The 19,366-nt window shown below is 45.6% G+C and overlaps 1 protein-coding gene across 4 annotated transcripts; it reads right to left on the bottom strand.

The window, feature by feature from the left end:
* Positions 1 to 166: 166 nt before the first annotated feature.
* On the bottom strand, positions 167 to 17,403 carry KBTBD11 (kelch repeat and BTB domain containing 11). Of its 4 annotated transcripts, none has more exons than XM_074895729.1 (4): positions 17,118 to 17,403; positions 8,463 to 8,557; positions 3,165 to 3,296; positions 167 to 2,740 (listed from the first exon to the last, which is right to left on the bottom strand). In XM_074895729.1, exon 4 carries the CDS (start codon positions 2,663 to 2,665, stop codon positions 887 to 889), a length of 1,779 nt encoding a protein of 592 aa, XP_074751830.1. In that variant the 5' UTR covers positions 2,666 to 2,740; positions 3,165 to 3,296; positions 8,463 to 8,557; positions 17,118 to 17,403; the 3' UTR covers positions 167 to 886. The 4 variants fall into 4 exon arrangements, with proteins under 4 accessions (XP_074751830.1, XP_074751828.1, XP_074751831.1 ...); XM_074895727.1 differs by lacking the exon at positions 17,118 to 17,403 and adding an exon at positions 16,808 to 17,097; XM_074895730.1 differs by lacking the exon at positions 8,463 to 8,557.
* Between the last annotated feature and the right edge of the window lie 1,963 nt (positions 17,404 to 19,366).

Genomic DNA, 19,366 nt, shown 5'->3' with positions numbered 1-19,366 from the left:
GCATACATGGTCATGTCAGTCGGTTGCAGTCTGAACAGCTTCAGTTCATTTTTGTTATAACTTAAAATCTCTGATAAAAAAGGTAATAAAATGGTATCTGTTTTATACAGAAATCATTGCCTTTTTCAAATAAAGAATGTATCAACATTTCATATCTGCTATAATATGCCACATTTTAAAAAGATAACTTGCCTTTTTTTTTTTTTTATTCCAAATACAAACATGCGGCACACATTTGTGTTACTTAAAACTTTAAGTCTGGTATCTGTTAAATCATTTGTGGTTGAAATTCCTGGGACCACACAGTGCCACGTCTTCCTTAAACCATCTATTGCACCAGAAATGAAAGGCTGTGATGGACATGTTCTTTCTATACTTTTCTAACACAGGAAATAGTTGGTTTAACTTAAAAACAAATGCAGCTACGTTGCCAGCAGTGTTTATCTCTGGGTATCATCCCGGAGAGAAAGAAAACAAACGGCAGAAAAGGCTCCAGCCCAGACTGCAACTACGTGTAAACACACGACCAACACTAACAGTAACATCCATTATGACACTGTTGTCAGGAATTTTTTATAAATCCAGGTGTAAAAAAGTTTTTCTCAGATTGGGAATTGGCACAAACATAATCCAGAGATTATCCTTTATAGCAGCTTTTCCTTTCATGTGCTTGGCTTTTCACACAAAGCACAGCAAACACAAGAGTGACAACCAAGTTACAATCAAGTGACACCAGCTCAACATTCTGGGAGCAGAGGAGGAAAGGGGGAACCCCTTCTCTCTGCAGACATGCTAGAGGGGGTCCCCTCTGCAGGGGGGAGTTTGTGGGTCCCCCGCATCTGCAACCCAGCTCCCCACTCAGGAAGCCAGAGGCAGGCTGGCCACTTCACAGAGGGAGGGAGCCCTCCTGGTCCCCTGCTTTGTCCAGCCTCTCGGGGAGGGTGAGCACAAAGGGTAGGAGGACACCCTTGGCATCCAAGGGAGCTTTAAGAAGCTCTCCGTCAAAGGTGCCCTTGAGCCCGCCATCCGCTTCCACCTCCCCGTCCTGGGCTAGGCTGAAGCGGAGGGTGCCGGTCCGGTTGACACAGTAGATGGTGTTGCCCAAGGGAGCGCAACGGAAGGGCTGGATGGGGCCGCCGCTGGGCCGCAGGCTGGCACACTGGCTCCAGCGCTTGGCCACTGTGTTGTACCGGAAAACTTCGACTCCACCACCAGTCCCGCCACCTGGGCCCTGCTCCCCACCGCGGCCGCTGCTCACGTCGAACCGGTAGATGAAGCTCTTGAAGGCCACCATGTCAGCAGAGCGCCGGCGGCTGCTGTTGTAAGGGCACTCCTGCCACTCGTCACGCTTGGGGTCGTACTTGAGCAGGCGGTAGAAGAGGGAGCCTCCCGACACATAGATCTCCCCGTTGCAGGTGGTGGCCTCATGAGCCACAGCGAAGGCACCCTTGGGCAGGGGTGCCACGGGGCTCCAGCGGTCAGCCCGCGGGTCATACCTCTCCACAGTGAAGAGGCACTCACCCCCCACAGCGTAGAGGTAACCGTCCAGGGCCAGCAGCTTGAGCTGTGAGCGGGGCTGAGCCAGCGGCCGCACCTGGCTCCAGGCGTCAGTGAGGGGATTGTAGCAGAAGACCTTGTCAGAAAGGCGGGCTCGGGGCTCGCTGCCCGCCGGCCCCGCCACGATACCCCCTGCTAGGAAGAGGTAGTTGTGGAGGACGCACATGGCACAGCCCTTGGCATTGGCCTCCTCGGGCAGGCGCGTCAGCACCCTCCACTCACCGCTGCCCTCCTGGTAGCAGTGGACGAGGGAGCCGCTCTCCTCCAGCGACACCACGGAGGAGGGGCTCTGCGGCCGGCTGCTCTCCCGGCTCTGTGGCCGGCTGCCGCCACCCGGCCGCTCAAAGGCATCGCTGACCTCAGCCACCAGCAAGCAGGGCCGGCCTGCCTCCATGCGCCGCTGCAGGATGAGGTCCCGCTCGGTGCCACTGAGGCGGCCGTAGACGCTGGGCTCCCGCAGCACCTCCAGGTAGTGGTCGCTCATGAAGCGGTAGGCGGCCTCCCGCAGCTCCGCCAGCCGCTGCTTCTTGGCCAGGCAGAGGAGCTGGTAGCAGTTGTCGAGGCGGAGCTGGGCGCGCATGGCCTCGGCGGCACAGTGCAAGGCACAAGGCATCTGGAGGACGCGGGCGCCGCTCACCACCTCGGCCAGGTTGTCGTGCCGCACCTCGCCCATGCGGGCCGTGTAGACGTAGTCGATGAGGAGCCGCAGCGCCCCGTAGCTCACCCCCTTCACCCGCAGGACGTCCCGTGAAGCGCGGGCGCGAAAGTAGTCGCTCTTGGCCGCCAGCACCGACTTGTGCGCCCGGATGCGACGCCCCGACACCTCGATCACCAGGTCGGGCTCCTCCGCCGGCCGGTCCCGCGTCCCCACCGCCTCCTCTTCCTCCTCCCCCGGCTGGCAGGCGGCGTTGTTGATCTCCCACTGGCTCTCCACCACCCGGCCGCCGGCAGCGGGCGGCTGCGGCTCGGCGGCGGCGGCGCTGAAGCAGAGGGAGGAGCTGAAGCCGCAGGGGGCGGCCGGGGTGGGCGGCGGCGGCGGCGGCGGGGCGTCCTGCCCGGCCTGCCCGGCCCCGCTCTCCTCCTCCCCCGCCGCGCCGCTGCCCTCCATGGAGCCGCGCTAGCTCCGCCGCCGCCGCGCCGCGCCCGTGCGGAGGGCTCTCGGCCGCCGCGGCGCGGCCATCACCTGCGGGGAGACGGCAGAGCGCTCAGCTTCCCGCGGCCCGGCCCCGCTCCCCGCTGCCGCCACCCCCCCACCTCCCTCCCGGCTTAGCCGGAGCCGCCGCTGTCGCAGACGGGGCTGTCGCCGGTTTCCGGGGCTAAGCCCGCGCTTCTTCCCCCGGAGGATCCATCCCGCGGCTCCGCCGCCTCCCGCTGCCCGGGGCTAACTGCACTAGCTTACCCCCCGAAAACCCGACCCCTTTCTGGTGGAGCATCTCCCCAGTGCGCCTGAAAAGCAGTTCTGGTTTTTCTGATGCTATGCAAAATTTGTAAGCAGTTTCCAGGCACTGCGTCCTTTTCATGACAAATGGTCCCTGCGCGCTGCTGGGCAATGAGGAAAAACATCCTTTAAAGGCAGATACTTGGGAGAACTACCGTAATTTATTCACCTTGTGCAACTATATCAGTGGAAGGTAGTGGCTGCAATCTACTCTGGAAGGAGATTCCCCACTAGCCAAGTTTTCCTTTACATGACCTTCACAAAGGCTTCTTCATATCACCGCTCCTCAGAGGCATTCCCCCTGTTTAAAAGAAAGTGTAAAAAGTTTATTAGTTTTAAAATCTGTATGTTCTCTGTTCGCTCAGAAGTTTGGGACTATTAGAGTTATGTTTCCTTTAACAGGATATCTATAGTATCTTAAAGTGACCAGAAGTATGCTAATAGATTCTAATGGTTTACAAAACACATCAAAGGATATATTTTTTGGTTGTTATGACAAAAGCAATCTGACATGTATGTAACAGCATATGTAGCTGTAACGCATTAGCGAGATGTAAAACAGGATTCATAGGGACTGGTTCATGTCTGAAAGATTTACAGCTTCTGTTAATAACTGTTAATAAAAAGTAAAAGCAATCAAAAATCACAATAGATACTTAGAACATGAAGTCTCTCTGGGAAAATGGCAGGCTACAGGGCATGGCTGTAACTAGGTTAGTCCCTGTCAGCACAATCACCACCCAGCTGTATCTTCATTCCACAAATGTAGTTTTTAGAATTTAACAAAGTGTTGTTTGCTTGCCTTATGTTTGTTTATGAATTTCCCAGGCTCAGTTTAAGTTTTGATGAATGATGCACGAAAATTGTCCAAACATACTTAAATTCATTTAATAAGTATCTGTAGCTCTGATTCCATTTTTTAAGGAGGTTATTAATTTCCTTTAAATCCCTGTTGGCAGGTTTTTCACAGTCCTCAAAGAACACTCATTTCTATGTAAAACATGTTATGACCTCCTTTCAGCAGAGATGATTTATTTACCCTATTAAATTAATAATAGGAAAATCTAACTTTTTGATTTTTTTTTTTAATAAAAGCGTAATTAGTAGGTGAAATTGTCTGGAAACTCCTGACACAGACATGAAACCTAGAAGCCCATAGCTGCACAAGCAAACTTCACTGGATAGTATCAGTATTTTCGTATGGGTTTTTATTTTGTGTACTTGCCCTGTGAAGGACTTGCTACTACATTTGATCACTTTCAGTTAGACAATAAATCAATACTGAGGTTTGACTTCTGGATATTTGAGTCTTTGAGCCAAAACAAGGTTTCAACAGCATGCGAAAACTCCTTACTAGAATGGATTTCACAAACTCTGTATCGCTCATCTGGGTGTTTAAAAATCTGGCACTAAGGAACTTTCTGTGAGATTTTATGAACTTTGGATAGCCTTAGTGGCAAATTTCGTGAGGTCCAGACTCAAACTCGGCAGGTTAGGCTTTACTGGCTTTTCTGCAGCTTTAACTAGACGAGGCAAAATGCAGTGATCTCTGTGTACACTCAGTGTGTCTGTGGAAAATATATCGATTCATTAATAACTTAAACTGGGCAGCATCCCTGTCAATGGGATTTTGTTTTTCAGTGAGTCTTCACAGCACTGAATTCACTATGTCACCATTTTTTATTCTGATTTCTTATGTTGTAGACATGGAGATTAATCTACTTTCTCTCCAGGCCTTCCAGAGCCCTGACGATCAGCTGTGTTCGAGAGCAGTTACTGTAACTGACACTGGCAAAATGACAAAGGTCAAATGGAAATGGTTAGAAAAACACCTAGAATGTTAAACTCTGATGTACTGTTATACTAAGGAAAATGCTACCAGTGTACCACTTGTAACATACGTAAGTAATTGAAAACTTTTGTGTCTCCTCTGCTCTTTCCTGGGCCGAGTGCCCTGATATTCAACCCTTATCTTGCTAGAGTTCTGGATAGCTTGATCTCCTCAATCATGAACATTAAAAGGGTGCTAATACACTTTCCCCCATTGCTCTCACTATTATGATCTTTCCTGGATCCAGACACACCCCAGTTCTGAGACCACTTCTCCTAACTTCTATGTATGTTCCCCTTCTACAAGGATGAATGAGTAGCTTCAGATATTATCAAGCTCCCAGTCTACTGCTTAATTTGCAAGTGAAACTATAAAGGAAGAATGAAAGAGAATGCTACCAAAAATAAAAAGTGTGGGTGACTAAATGTGAGAAGTCAAAAACAGTAACTGTAATACCAATAATATTTTGTATGGTGAAATGTATTTCCTGCATCATGTCTTGAAGGAAAAGCAGCAATTAGAGTATTCAACGTTGTTAAAAACAGCATCCAGAAAAAGTAATCTTTTCAACTTTCTCTGCTAATGAAAATAAAAAGGCTGAGATCCTCCTCAAGCACAGTAATCATAACTTTTCCCATATTCAGGTATCCGCTTGTCTTAGAAGTTTAACTTGACACTGAAATGTTATTGAGAAAGAAACTGCCACCCACCATAGTCCTAACAAAACCACCTCTGTTAACATCCAGCTTGCTAATGGCAAGCAGCAGAATTCTGAAGAAAATTATCTTCTGGTATATTTAAAGTTAACTAGCAAGAATATGTTGAAATTTATGCTGAGCATGAGGAAGACTTGAGTCAAAGTATCCCACGCAATTTAGGCAACAAGGAACTCTGCAGGGAAGCTGAAGACTTAGAAAAGCTAAAAGAGGTTTTGGAGGACTGTCAATGACAGAGCAATGACTGCTCCAGCAGTCTCAGCACCTCTGTCTAGCTGAAAACAAAATATAGGAATTACAGAAAGATGAAGCTGAAAAAACAATTCAGAGAAGCTCTGGAACTTTCCCACTATTGAGCAACACAACCAATCTGAGTTAAAAGGTCATGGATTTAGTATAAAACAGGAAGAAGCTGAAAGGGGCTGATGGAAATACAATACCAAACTCCTTCATTCTTTTCTTATCTACAGTGATCAAAGAGTTGCACTGCTGTTCTGGTGACACAGAAGATTCAAAAATTACAGATCGCAGAAGATACTTGATAGCTGTGCTGATTCAAAAGGATCTGAGCTACTAGAAATCTCGTTCGGCTTAAAACAGACTTGGTTTTAGCACTTTTTTCAAAATCTGTGAACAGGATAGGTACTGGAAAAGGAAGCAAGCTGTTTAAAGTACATTGCATTTGTGGACGGATGTCACCTTTTATACTGGGGACTTTTAACTCAGAAGCTGAATTACTTGGACTGAAACTTTTCATTATCATGGGTTTGGTCTAGGGATGATGTAATGTTAATGGACAGAGAAACTGCCAACAAACATGAACTGTATTTACAGACTTGGCAATGACACACTTACAATATCCTGGATGTGTGCCCCCAACCTCAGATGCTGTGAGACATTGCTCAAGTAACAGCACAGATAAGAAGGCGCAGCTTTTTCTGACAGATGAACTGTAATGAAGACCTGCAGGTAAAGTTTCCTGGCACTGTATTCATTTGGCACTTCTTCTGATAAAATCCAATTAAATGCTTGTTTTTCATTGTTTTCTCTCTAATTTTTTTGCAGTGCTAATAACCTTTGACCCAAACCCTGTCCTCTAGCAAGACCTACTTTCTCGGGGGAATATGCACATGTGGGAGGAATTGGGTTACTGCTCTCCCGTTCACAAATGGAAGCTGCTCTGACTCAGTCCCAGGGTAAATAAAAGCAGTGCTTTGCCTATCATAAGCAACTCTGATTTACATAAGCAGGCTATCCTCCCCAAGAGACACTACAGCAGTTCAGAACTGACAGAATGTCATTCTGCTCCACCTTAGTCCAGGAAATGCTTTTGTAAAAACTTGTACTGCCAAATTTTACCCCAGTAGAGAATTCCCTCAGGATAGGAGCGTCATCTGATTGAGATGATTAAGGAGTCCAAAGAGGCAGGATCATCAAAGGAGAGAAAACATGCCTTGTATTTATTTTAAAAACTAAAAGATGACGGCTAAAAGTAAAACTGGCCCATGTGAAGACATCCAGCTCAGCCCAGAAGGCAAAATCTTCTGAAGGGTAGAGTCAAGTGTAGAGAGGTTTGCATATTTATAAACATGGTCTGTTACACTCCTACCCATTGAGCAGATCTGTGAAATTTCTGGGGAAAAAAACGGTCTCTTCTTAGCTGGAGAAACTGTCTGGAGCATAGAGGTGCCATTTCTCTGACAGGGCTTGCAGCACTTGCATTCTTGCATCCTATTATAGATTTAAACTCTAGATCTTAGCCGCTTGATTAACCTCCTGCTTGTAAGAAAAAAGAATCATCTTTCAATGTCCCACCTCAAGAAAAATTCCAGGAAGAATAAATTTTTTCTCTCCCTTTTTTAAAATTAGGAGTGCTCAAAACTGGAGTTACAATACAATCCTTGTCTCTTGCCCTACCTACTGGATGTACGTCTTCAGAGTATAGCATCCACACTCAAGTTGCCTATGCAGCTTCCTTGTGACCTCTCAAAGAGCTGTAATTTTCTCACAACATGTAATGGAGGTATGAATGTTTTTATCTCATAAATGCAAAATTTTCATACAACCATGAAGAAAAATAAACATGTAAGAAATGCAGCTTATGATTACAGCCCACACAAGAAACGTGGGCAGCACTTCCTCATCAGAAATTCAGAGGAAGAAACGGCTGTGTGTGTGTCTGGGCAGGGAGGAAGAGAGAGAGGAAGTAACTCATAATAAAAATATTATCAAAAGCCTGATGAAATCAATATTATAGCTAGCAAATATAGACTATAAATATACAAGTTCTAAACAACCATCATGACAAGAGATTTCTTAAGTGATATCCACAGAGACAAACATTCTCTAAAAAGGAAAGTATCTTCCTGAGTTCCTTCCAGTTTAGACTCTTCAGAAGTAGTTAGGGAGGAGCAGTGTCTCTGAGGAGTTCTCACACCAAAAAGGAAATAACACTCCCACAAAAGCAAGAACTAGCAAAGGTTAAGTGCAGGTTCTCTCCAATATCTCTTAGAAGAAAGAAAGTCTAACAAAAAAAAAAAGGTCAGAAACAAGGTTTTGAGTAATTACAATACCTTTAGGTAAAACTCCAGGGCTAATGTGATGTCTTCATCACTAATGCACTACAGGTGATAATGGCATGGCAATATCATACTGAATGCAACAAAACTTTTTCTGGAGAATTGCTGCTAGTTTTAGACATGGCCTCACAATTACAGTTCTAGATATAAGATGAGAGCACGTCATCGTGTCTGTGATAAACTGAAGTTTGGTTACTGTCATCATACCTGGCCACAGCTAACACTGCATTAAGTGAACAGCTGTGCATAACATACCAGCATAGTGCTACAGCTGAAAAAAATGAATGCAGTCCATGAATGTGTATACTGGGAAATAAGGGGAACAGTAGGGAAAAGGTTACCTTTCATCTACAGCTTTAGTAGGTTTGCAATGGAACAGGATGGATGGATGGATGATGTTCCAGGCTTTACATTTTTTGAAGTAGTACTTAACAGTCTGGGAGGACAGAGAAAAGTACCAAATTATTTAAGAGCTATAGAAAAACACTTCAGTGAGAGACTTGCAACAGCACTCTGCAACCAGACACAAGCTTATTCTGTCTCCACACAGCATACGCCAGTCTTGAGCCAACTTCCAAACTACAAGGTGATGCCTAGCTTAGGCACCACCTCATAGCCATACTTCCATGGCTTTGGAGAAGGTGGCTTGTGCTAGTAGCTTGGAAAACAGGTAGAGCAAGCCTTAGTCATCCTGAGAAATGCAGTGCTAACACTTCTTCAGGGCTTGGTATGTTTGCTCTGTGACTTGATGACTGTGCCCAAGTGTAGGCACATGAAAATTCTGCATACTGATGGCCTTTTTAGACTGGTGGAGAAAGCCCTAAACAAATCAAGAGGTGGAAGCATAAACAAAGCAAAATATTTACACTACTGAGCGAACAAAAAAAAAAAAAAAAGGAAAAAAAAAGGACTACCACAGCATATTATGGATACTGAAAGTTTACATGCATTGATGGGGAGAGTGAAGAACAGGCTTCAGTAAGAGAAATCTGTTGAAGGTGACAAAATACATACTAAACACTAAAACTGTGTCCACCTTAGGAAGACCCTGATCTGGAAAATGGTTAGAGTATTAATATTCAAAGATAAGTAGTATCCCATGGCAAAATACATATTTTTAGCCTGCTACACACTTCTTTTAATACTGGATTATGGTCCATGTGGGAGGCAGGATGCTGGGCTAGGGCAGACATTTGATCTGACATGGGAAGACCCTTATTCTGATGTGATGAAGGAGATCAGGAGCATGTGCCTTGCTGGAAGGCACTTGGGAGTCCAGAGGGAATGAAATTTGACAGGAGCAGACTTGCTGATCTAGTGATCCATTCTGACCTTAAATTCTGGAAAGTGCCATACGCCAGGAGTACTGACATCAAGCAAAGCATCAGCTTATGATGATTAAAAGCCTCATTTGAGCATTAGTGTGGTTAACTGCTGTAATGTTGATTGCAGAAATGCTTTTCAGCATTAAACTGTATTGTCAACAAACAAATAACTGCAAACATGTTCAAAGTCTCTGAGAACACTTTGGCAACATTCGTACTAATAAAGGAGAAGGAGAATATCCACTGAGAAGCCAAGTCAAACAAACGAGCAGATTCCTTCAGATAGATTTCTGAAAATAAAAGCGGCAGGCTTAGTTTAGCATTCCAGAAGAGCATTGATCCCCATGAAGGTAATGCATTCTTGCAACACAGCTGCTATGTATTGCATTTAATACAGAAGAAGAACCAATGTATTTGGAGCAAATTAAATTCCTTGCTTAAGATAAAACTGGATTTTGCTTTTAATATCATTATTGAAAGGACATACAGATTAAATAGCTCAAACAACCAGAAATCTGCCAAAGTGTGTCACCATTGTGCTCGAGAAAGACAGAATTTGAGAAGTAACAATAGACTTCAAAGGAAAACCAATAAAGTCCCATTCTTCCGAGACTTATGCCTAGGAAAAGAAAGTAAAAGGAAAACTTACAGAGGAGGTAATAATGGAAACACTTATTTTCCCAGACAAACTCTAAATCAGGTACTTAAAAGAAAACAGCCTCACTTTTAAAGACTGAAAAGGTTCATGGATTTCTTGATGAATTAAGAGATGCTTAGAAGGGCAGCAGTCCTTCAGATACATGGTGAATGGCACTCTTCTAATTTTTGGAGATCATGTATTTTGCCCAGATACTTTTTCAAACTTAAGGTTTACAGTCATTCTAGCCACAGCTAAAAATTATACTACATCTAGTTAGACTTACAAAATAGTTCCAGGCTTCTGCAGCCATTATCTTTACACAGACTTTGAACTGGATTCAAAGATGGAGAGATGTGCTGCAATGCTAAACATGGTAAAGGCTGCCTTTGAGGGCAGTTTTATCTGGCAGATAGCAATGCCACAGAGATATAAGACCTAAACCAGCCAGATCAGATAGCAAAAAACCCCCCTTCTGCCTTAATCTGAAAGAAGGCAAAGAAATAGCTTGCACAGACTTCTCTCTGCCATGGCAGAAGTGCTGCCGGTAGAGTTTGGCCTATAACTATTAGGTGACTCATGGGAGTCTGACTGCTTTTATTTATTATTTCATGGAAAGCAAGTCAAGGTGGAGAGACATGGGGCAGGCCTGAGGCCGTATTCCTACACGGAATTGATCTGTGGGTAGGATGCACCTCCCATTTCTCCTGCAAGGGCAGAGACAGATGTTGTGTGTCTGAGCTGTACAGTACTGCTGATCTACTTCTAACCAGCTCCTGGAATGGAATCTGGAACATATGGACAGGTTCTGTACCCATACACATCATGTGGGTACAGTTAGGTGCCTGTTGATTGGAATCCTCAGAAAACAGCACACAAGAGCTACCAAGGGCTAGCCAGTAGAAAAATAATGGAGTATGGTGATGAAGTGCTTAACCTGTACAATCAGGGGTTCTTGCTTTGGGTGCCTTAGCCAAGAATCCTCCCCAAAATAAAACTATATTATTTTAAAAGATAGCAGTACTGACTCTTGCTGCTACTTCATCTTTCTCTACAGTGGTTACAGCTCTGACCAGCCCCCATGGGAAACTTGCTGCTGCTCCTTCCTTTGTCTGACAGGATTAAAACCCCCAAATGCCAACTGAGTGTCCAGATGATGAAGACTGTGAGAGGAGGGTTACTGTCCTTCAAACTAAAGCTGCATTACTTTTCACAGGAACAATAAAAAAGGTTACTGGGGGAGAGAAAGAAGAATCCTGGATTCTGTTGCCTGATGAAAGGGAACTTTCCATCCTTCTTCCCATTACCTTTGGTGGGGCAGGGCTCAGGTACACTGCCTGGAGATCCAAGCCACCCCAGGTTGTGCTAGGATTGAAAAACACCTTTGCTGAGAGAAACACATGCTAGAGTCATAGGTACTTTTGTGGCAAGACTTTACTATCAGAAATAGTCTGTCTGCACAGATTTCACCACGCAATGGGAATGTATTTAACAGCAACTATGTAACTGAGGGCTTAAGAAAATACGAGGCTATTCCATGCCCTCACTGGAACTGAAGAGGGGAAGAACAGAAAACTGAGTGTAATGCATGCTGTTTACGTTACTAGAAGGTAACAATTGCTGGCCATTCTGAGACAGAAATAAAATAGGTTTCTATTAAAATACTCTTATTTCCATGGCCTGATACTTTCTGCACTGGATGCACAACATTTTTTACTATAATGTGAATTTCATATGCTGAGCCTGGGTGTTCAGGCAAAGGCTTTCTGGCTGCACTGACTTCTCTGACTATACTCAACTTTTACATTTAGAATTTAGTGCAAGCAATTCAATAGATCTCACTTTTTTCTTTTTTTTTTTTTTCCATTCAACAGGGCAGATACATAACAGTTAAGATGCCTGAATTTAAGGGACAGAAAAGACTGCCTGGTTATCTAATCTTATTGATGCAAGAACAGGCCAAAGAATTTTACTCCTCTACCAAGCCAATAACTTCTGGCTGAATTAGGTCAAAGTATTGTTCTGCTCAAATAATCTGTCTTGCATCTGTATGGTTTCTCTGTTTTGGTCAGTGACCTTGATGGAAAATCAGGTGTCAAATGGATTATCCTGGATACCTTGAAGAAATATACATGCTCCTTTTCACTTTGGACTTAACTTTTTTGTCTTCTATGCTTTTCTATCTGCTGTCTTGGCAGCATTCTGTTTTCCCAAAATGATCCATGCTCTTTCTGAAGAGACATACAGACTGGCAGCACAATCGTGAATGGTGATGATGACCACAGATACCTCGAGACTGTCCCATCTGGTTTTGGACTTCCTGACACAGGGGAGAAGGAAAGACTGTAGTATGGCTGACTAATCTATGATCAAACATATCCTTTGCAAGTGCTATGGGATAAAGGCTTGTTAATGCATCCAGTTAAATTTGCATCACGTGCAACAGTCATTGTGCTGTTCTCACATTTATTAGGTAGCAATCTGGACAGAGCTGAACAGTCAGGAGCTGGAGTAAGAACTAAGACCTTCAAATCAGTATGTGAGGCAGAGAAGTGATTGGTTTTATGGTTATGATTTGGGAGGTATGAGAAGAATCCCAGATTCACGGGTCCTGGTTGGTGGTTCTCGACCATTTTGAGATTTTGATATTGCACACATAAATCTAAGGCTTGATTGCTTCTGATTAGGGAGAGATTTTAGATACACATCAACATCTCCTTAAAGCAGATAGTGAGTCTTTTCAGGCACTGTACTCTGAAAAGTTGCCTGATTTTGGGTGTCCATAGAAATATTTATTGCTCTGTGAGGCTGCAAAATGTCTTGGCAGGGGTATAGTCCAGGCAGACACTGGGCCAAAAATCTGATAGATCCTTGCAATTCTGTTGCCCATCATAAAGACCAGAAAGTCTTCTGTCACAGAGAATGAATGGTATAGACCTCATCCTGACCAATGAGAAGCAGCAGCAGTGGATCTTATCATAAAAATGCACATGAACAGTCTTTGCCCTCCTTTTCCTGTATCACAGTGTAAAACTTGGGACACATGACACTGACCAACTCCAAAGCTCACAAAGCAATAGACTCAAATGACATTTACTTTACTGTTTCTGCATCTGCTGTGAAAACCCAGCTCCTTCAGGACTCTACTATCAGTTGTTGTTAAACAAGAAATACGTATCTGTGTACTGCCCGCTTCTATGGCTTTGGAGAGAACGAGGCTTGTGCTAGTAGCCTGCAGCGAGAAACTTCCACCTAAGTTTCACAGAGCTTTTTGATCAAGCCAGAGTGTGACATCACTTTAAATCCCATCCCCTTTATAGTCGAGGGAAAATTCCCATTAACTTCACAAGCATTTGGATTTTCTACACTGTACATACAGATTTGTATGGTAGCTTTTCTGAACTAGGGCAATGGGGGGAGTTGCAGTAAAGGAGAGATGAAAGAAAGCTACAGGATAAGAGGAGAGCTCTCCCATGAAGAGATTTGTCTTTCACTGACGGAATCAGAACATTTGTTGTTCACATGCCATTCCTGTAGCAAAGGGTTGGCTTTTGGTTCTTACTGTCTAACACTTTAAAATACGGGTCACAGAAATAATAGTTTATCCCTAGAGCTTAGGGCCTGTTCTTCCTATCTACTTACAAGAGAAAGAGAGAAAAAAAAGCAGAACCGCTTCCAAGAAAAAAAATAAAAATGATTGTAGATCTCTGACAGTCTGAAATGATTCAAAAGTCCAGGAGCATTCCAGCAGTTAGAGATCCACATGCAAATCTTACTCTGCTCCTTAAATACTCCTGAAGGAATCAGCATCCAGAAAAACAACAAACAGCTTGTGCTAATCTGTGAATGTGTACGTGTAAAATAACTTCAGTGCTATTAATTAATGCAAATCATGTTGTGACAGACAACATAGCAGCATGGAAGCTGCTTGTCCAATTTATGTGGATTTGTATGGAAAGGTTGTGGTTCCTGGCGTGTTTCCGAGTGAATTAAAAAAGGCTGTCAACCGGTCTGTTTTAGCCAGAGGCACAGCAATGGCAGCTCATGAAACATCGCACCTGAAGAGCGTTTATGTGACACATCCTTCTTCTCCCTCTGACACACAGTGCAAAATCTGTAGAACTACTGGATTTTTTTTCTAACTTGTTTTGCATTAAGTAAACTGACTTAACCGATCATGAATTTCTGCCATCCTCACTGATGAGGTATAAGAAACTGGAAAGTACCAAACGTGCAGTGCAGAACAAAGGACCTAGCCAACTCTTTTTTGCATTAACACTCAATCACCCTTGTACAATACTGACCCAGGCTTGTAATTCTTTCAAAGCCAAAGCTGCCGGTTAGCATCCAAGGAACATTTTAGGATGAAGACATGAAAAAGGCTACAGAATTGTCAACACTGTCTAAGGAAAACACAGCATGTATGGTCCCAATCCTGCAGAGAGTTACATGCAGATTTAAATACTCTGGTCACAGGACTAGCCCCACTCATAATGCCAACATCTACATACGTAAACTGAGCGTTTGCTTAATTAACTGCAGGAGGAAGGCAAAAATCTCTATCCAGTCACCATACTGTCACACAGTTACAAGTGCTGGCACAACGAAGTGGGCAGGAATGTATGACCCAGTCTAGGGAATGGGCAGGGTCCTGTCCCGTTCAGTGACAGCTCATAGATCAGGTTAAACTGGTTGTCAAATCCTGACCTGCTGTAAAGTAATTCTTCTTCAGTGAAAGGAACCAATCATGCTTGTTCTCTGAAAAAACACCACTGAGACCAAAAATGAAGCAGAAAGAACGATGATGACAATTCTATTGAAAACTAAAACAGCAGACATAAAAATGTCATGTCCCAAGAAGGCTAATGAGATCACACACAATGAGCTCATTTTTTAAATGGGTATTCTCAAGAATGTGAAGTGGTATAAAGTGACTTCTCAGCTTCTGTTCACAGGAAAAAAACGGCCTCCTAACTGCAATGCTGCAGAATTTCAATAAACTGCAAAATCCATACAGGATCTCACCAAAAAAAAAAAAAAAAAAAAAAAAAGTTTAAATCTACTTTAAAAGAAATTGCAGGATTTCCTTTCATGTTGTATTATACCCCTCTTCAGCAGCCAGCTGCCCCTAATATCCTCTTGCAACAGGATACTACAGGATGCTGAAACCTCTGTTAAGTAGGATCTGGACCCAGTCATCTAACCACATCACTGTCTCTACGATTACCTAGGCCAGCCCCAAATACTATAATCCTGCTTTACTATAGTAAAGCCAGTTAATGGCTTTCATTGAATGTTCCTGCCAAATAACGGTGCTCTAATTCTTATTGACATTTCAAATCAGTCCACCTATTTGGACTATTTGTTAAACTGAAAAGTGATGCAAGCAAAGGATTTGTAGAAGAAAGGAAGGAAGATATTAAGGATTTCAGCCTTTTGATGTTATCAAGGCACAGTCCTTCAAACTGCACCTTCTAAGAGTGTCACCATTGACTTCAGTGCCACTACTGCCAGAAGCAAGTCCCTGCAGAGCGGGGTGGAGCTGGGGCAGGCAAGCGACCAGTCCTCTGCTCTTTGGCGGGTTCTCACCAGACAGTGCCATTAGCACTGGATGACAGGAGGATCCCACTGGCATGCACTGGATGTCCTAATTAAAGGGTGAATAGATGCTGTGTGATAGGCCCTGGGAAGAGGAGAATGCAGAACAGGCAGGAAGGTCCAGAGAGTTAAACTAGGGAGCAAATATTGCTTTGTCAATACTAATGACAATTTAATTATTATTTTCCATAAACATTGCATTTCATTATTTTTGGGAGACAGATAGTTAAGCCTCTGAAAAATGGAGGAGCTCTTTAGCTTCTCTGATCATATAAAAGGATTGTTCCATTTATTGCTATTCTATTTTTTATTGCCCTAGATTTTTCTAGCTTTTTGTTCTAGTTTTCTATTGTTCGATTTAATAGCTGTGGAAAAGCTTTACAGAATATTATTTCTAGAGGATTTTATTTTTCCTTGCTGGGTGAAAAAAAGTTGGCTATAGGATTTAATACTATAATTTTCTGCATTACATGTAAGTTTGGGGTTGGGAGATGGCTTTTTTCTGTTTTAAAGGACCAGACATAAAAACCTAGCAGCTTGGGACAAATTAAATTCAGTAGGACTTTTTTCAGGCACCTTCCACCCTGCAAAATCGTGCCCGCATGTGTACAACCAGGGCTTGCACAACTCGTGTGTGCTTTTAGCAGGATGGGAATGCACGCCATGAAGAATTTATAGCGGGAAGCAATCAGCTGCTGTTACACATCCCTAAACGTTAGTGTAAAGAGTCACGTAGAATTTTAATAGGTCAGCGGGATGAAAAAAATAAAAATACGCAAACATCAGGTTTGGCTCGTCTGCGACATATGGAGAAGGGATGAGGGGATATGCCCGGCCTCCCTCTTGGCCAGGGGAGGCGGATTAAGAGTGACTGAGGGAAGAGAAAAGCACGATTAAACGTGACGGTGCCCCAGCTCGCCCCCCCCCCCGCCCGCTACCGTGGCTCCACGTCGCGGTTTTTACCTCAGCCATCGGCAGATACCGGCACTAACCCTCCCAGAGGCAGCGCGGCGGCGGGCGAGAGGGGAGGGGGGTCGGGCCCCGGGACGTGCCCGACCCCCTCCCGGCCCACCACCGCGCTGCCTCTCCGCTCTCCCCCCGTCAAGGCGGGCAGGCGGGGGCTTACCTTTCGGCCACGACCGGCGAGCCCCGCGCCGCTCCGGGGAAGCTCCCGCCTCGCTGCCGGCAGCGCAGCGGCCCCGCCGCCTTGCCCACCGGAGCGGGAGCTGGCGGGGGAAGCCGGGAAGGAGAAGCGGGGAGGCGGGGTGGGGGGGGAGCGGCGGTTCGATGCCAGGCGACGCAAATGGCTGAAGCGCGGGGGCCGGGCTGGCGGAGGGGGCCGGGCGGCCGCTGTGCGAAGGGGCGCGGGGCCGCGCTCAGCCCCTTTGTTCGCCCGACACACTCGCACACAAGCGGAGGGAGGAGCGGGCACAGACCTGTTGCTCCCGGCGAGGGGCAGCCGCTGAGGCGGGAAGCTCCGGGCCGGGTGTCCGCGCTCCCGCGTTGGGATGAGGCGGCGGAACGGCCCCACCTGTCCGCGCCGACGAGAAAGTCCCTCCCGGCGGCGCCGGGCGGGGAAGCGGCGGGTCCTCACCTCCGGGCGGGCGGGGGGAGCCGTCCCTGAGGCAACCGGGGCGGCGGCGCCGCGGCCCTGCGTGAGGCAGGGGATTGCCGCAGCGGCCCCGGCCCCGGCCCCGGCGCGGCGGCCTGGAGCTCCCAGGCTGGAGCCCTGACTGACCACGGCCCCTCAGGGACAGCCTGGCCCCCGCCTCGGCCGGGGCACTGTCCGGCACCGGCCGTGCTCGCCGCGGGACGCGACGGGGAGGGTTTCCAGCCGGAGCCTCTGGGTTATTGGGGTTTCTGCCGGCGGAGGAACAACGAGATGCATGCCAGGTGGTTTAGTTTGGCTGCACTTTTGGTCTGGGTCCCATTTTGGCCTGGTCTTCAAAGCTGAGACTCTCATCAGGATTCCCAGAATTAGACCTGTTTCCCAGTTTCTTGAAAAAAAGCCTCATGCTACGGTAACTGTACTCTGGGTCTGCTCCTGACCCAGTCGGTGGAGCTTACCTAGCTCAAGTCCCACCGCAAACTTGACATCTACCAAGGCAGCAGACACTGGCGCCGTGCTACCCCAGCCTTTCCAAACCATTGCTGCTGCCTGGATATATCATATTGCTGTTGCAAGATATAGTTTTCCAATAATACTGCAGTCTCAAAACACTATTCACTTGCAGCGTTTCTCTTTTCCCCTCTTTCCACTGACTCCAGGGTCCCGTCAGACTGGTTCTCCTGCAGCCGCCCAGTAAGTGGCTCCTGGCCCTGGCAGACACTTTGGGCAAGACTTGCAAAGGTACTGCCGTCTCCTCTCAAATTAACCAGACAAATAATTTCTTCTGTGCTGACAGCATAACCATTGCATCTGTATGTTCTTCCAGCTTCTTGGAGGTGATGGTTAAGCGTGGTTGGGTGTCTTCTCATTCATTTTGTCTCACTGCTACTACTTGTTGACTTTGGTTTTGCTAAAACTCTTTATGTGTTGAGTTAGCCCTTAATACACGAAAGTGCTTGCATGCAGTGCTGGGTAAGTGTAACCACTTGAAACCCTGGGCTCTGCTCATGTTGAGCACTTACTCAAGTGCAGCGCTTATCCAGAGGGCTGGTTTTCAAGCTGAGGTCATGTCTCACGCCTACTGAGAGAGGCCATCGTGCTTCTTAGTGCCATAAGATAAATATGTAATAGTCATACAGTGTCACAGGGGTCTTGGAATAATTGGTAACAACTACATGTGGTTTTAGCATAAATGTGAATTTCCTGCTGTCCTCTGATATGGGTCCATTACATGATTGAACTCATAGTTTCTGTATGTGATTTTATTCCTAGCTAGCTGGAAGAAGTTTCCGTGTGATACAGTAGATCCCTTAAACCCTGCCAGGAATAACTCTTCTCTCCTGACATCAGGAACTAATCTTTCTGCTGTTTCATGTTACTTTAAATACTATATATTTTAAGATGGCACTGAAATTTGACAACTGATACGAGTCTGGGAAATTATTTTCACTTTTAAAATGCCCATTGTTCTATTCTTCTCTGGAGGATCGTCTCTCCTTGGAGGTGCCTGACTGCTGTTCACACTGATGAGAATTATGTGGCTGTGGCAGCAGTATCGTGTCTGAGAAGATAATTTGAGAGCGTTCTGACTCATGCTTTCTGAATATATGACAATTTTAAACACTACTGGATTTTCTTAGCTCCTCTTCAGGTTTAAGTGCCATATCACATTCCAGTCCGTGTGTTCACAGATGTGTCTGAGCTGAAGTTTCTGGAGACAATTGAAAATCAGTGCTGGGTAGGAATCAGCAGATTGTGTGTTTATGGGCCATACTTGCATCTGTGGCTGGAGCTAGCAAAAGACCTATACAAAATCCAAGTTCCACGGAATTCCTAGCCTGAGAAGTCAGGTAGCACTTGCCTGTTACAGACTTTATCTTCCACCCTCGCTGAACATTGCCAGAAGCTGATTGGGGAAAAAAAGTGAACTCAGTTCTGCTTTCGAAAGTTTCGTTTTGGGCAGGGATTTCCTGACTTTGTGAGCCTCAGTCTACTGTCCTTCCTCCAAGTTCCAAGTTTCCAGTCCCCCATGCACCTTTGTCATCATCAAACCTTTAAGTGAAAACAGATACAAAG

Source organism: Athene noctua, chromosome 1, assembly GCF_965140245.1.
Source record: "Athene noctua chromosome 1, bAthNoc1.hap1.1, whole genome shotgun sequence".
NCBI lineage: Eukaryota > Metazoa > Chordata > Aves > Strigiformes > Strigidae > Athene > Athene noctua.
The sequence above is the reverse complement of the archived record's forward strand: the minus strand, read 5'-3'. Positions and strand labels throughout refer to the sequence as shown.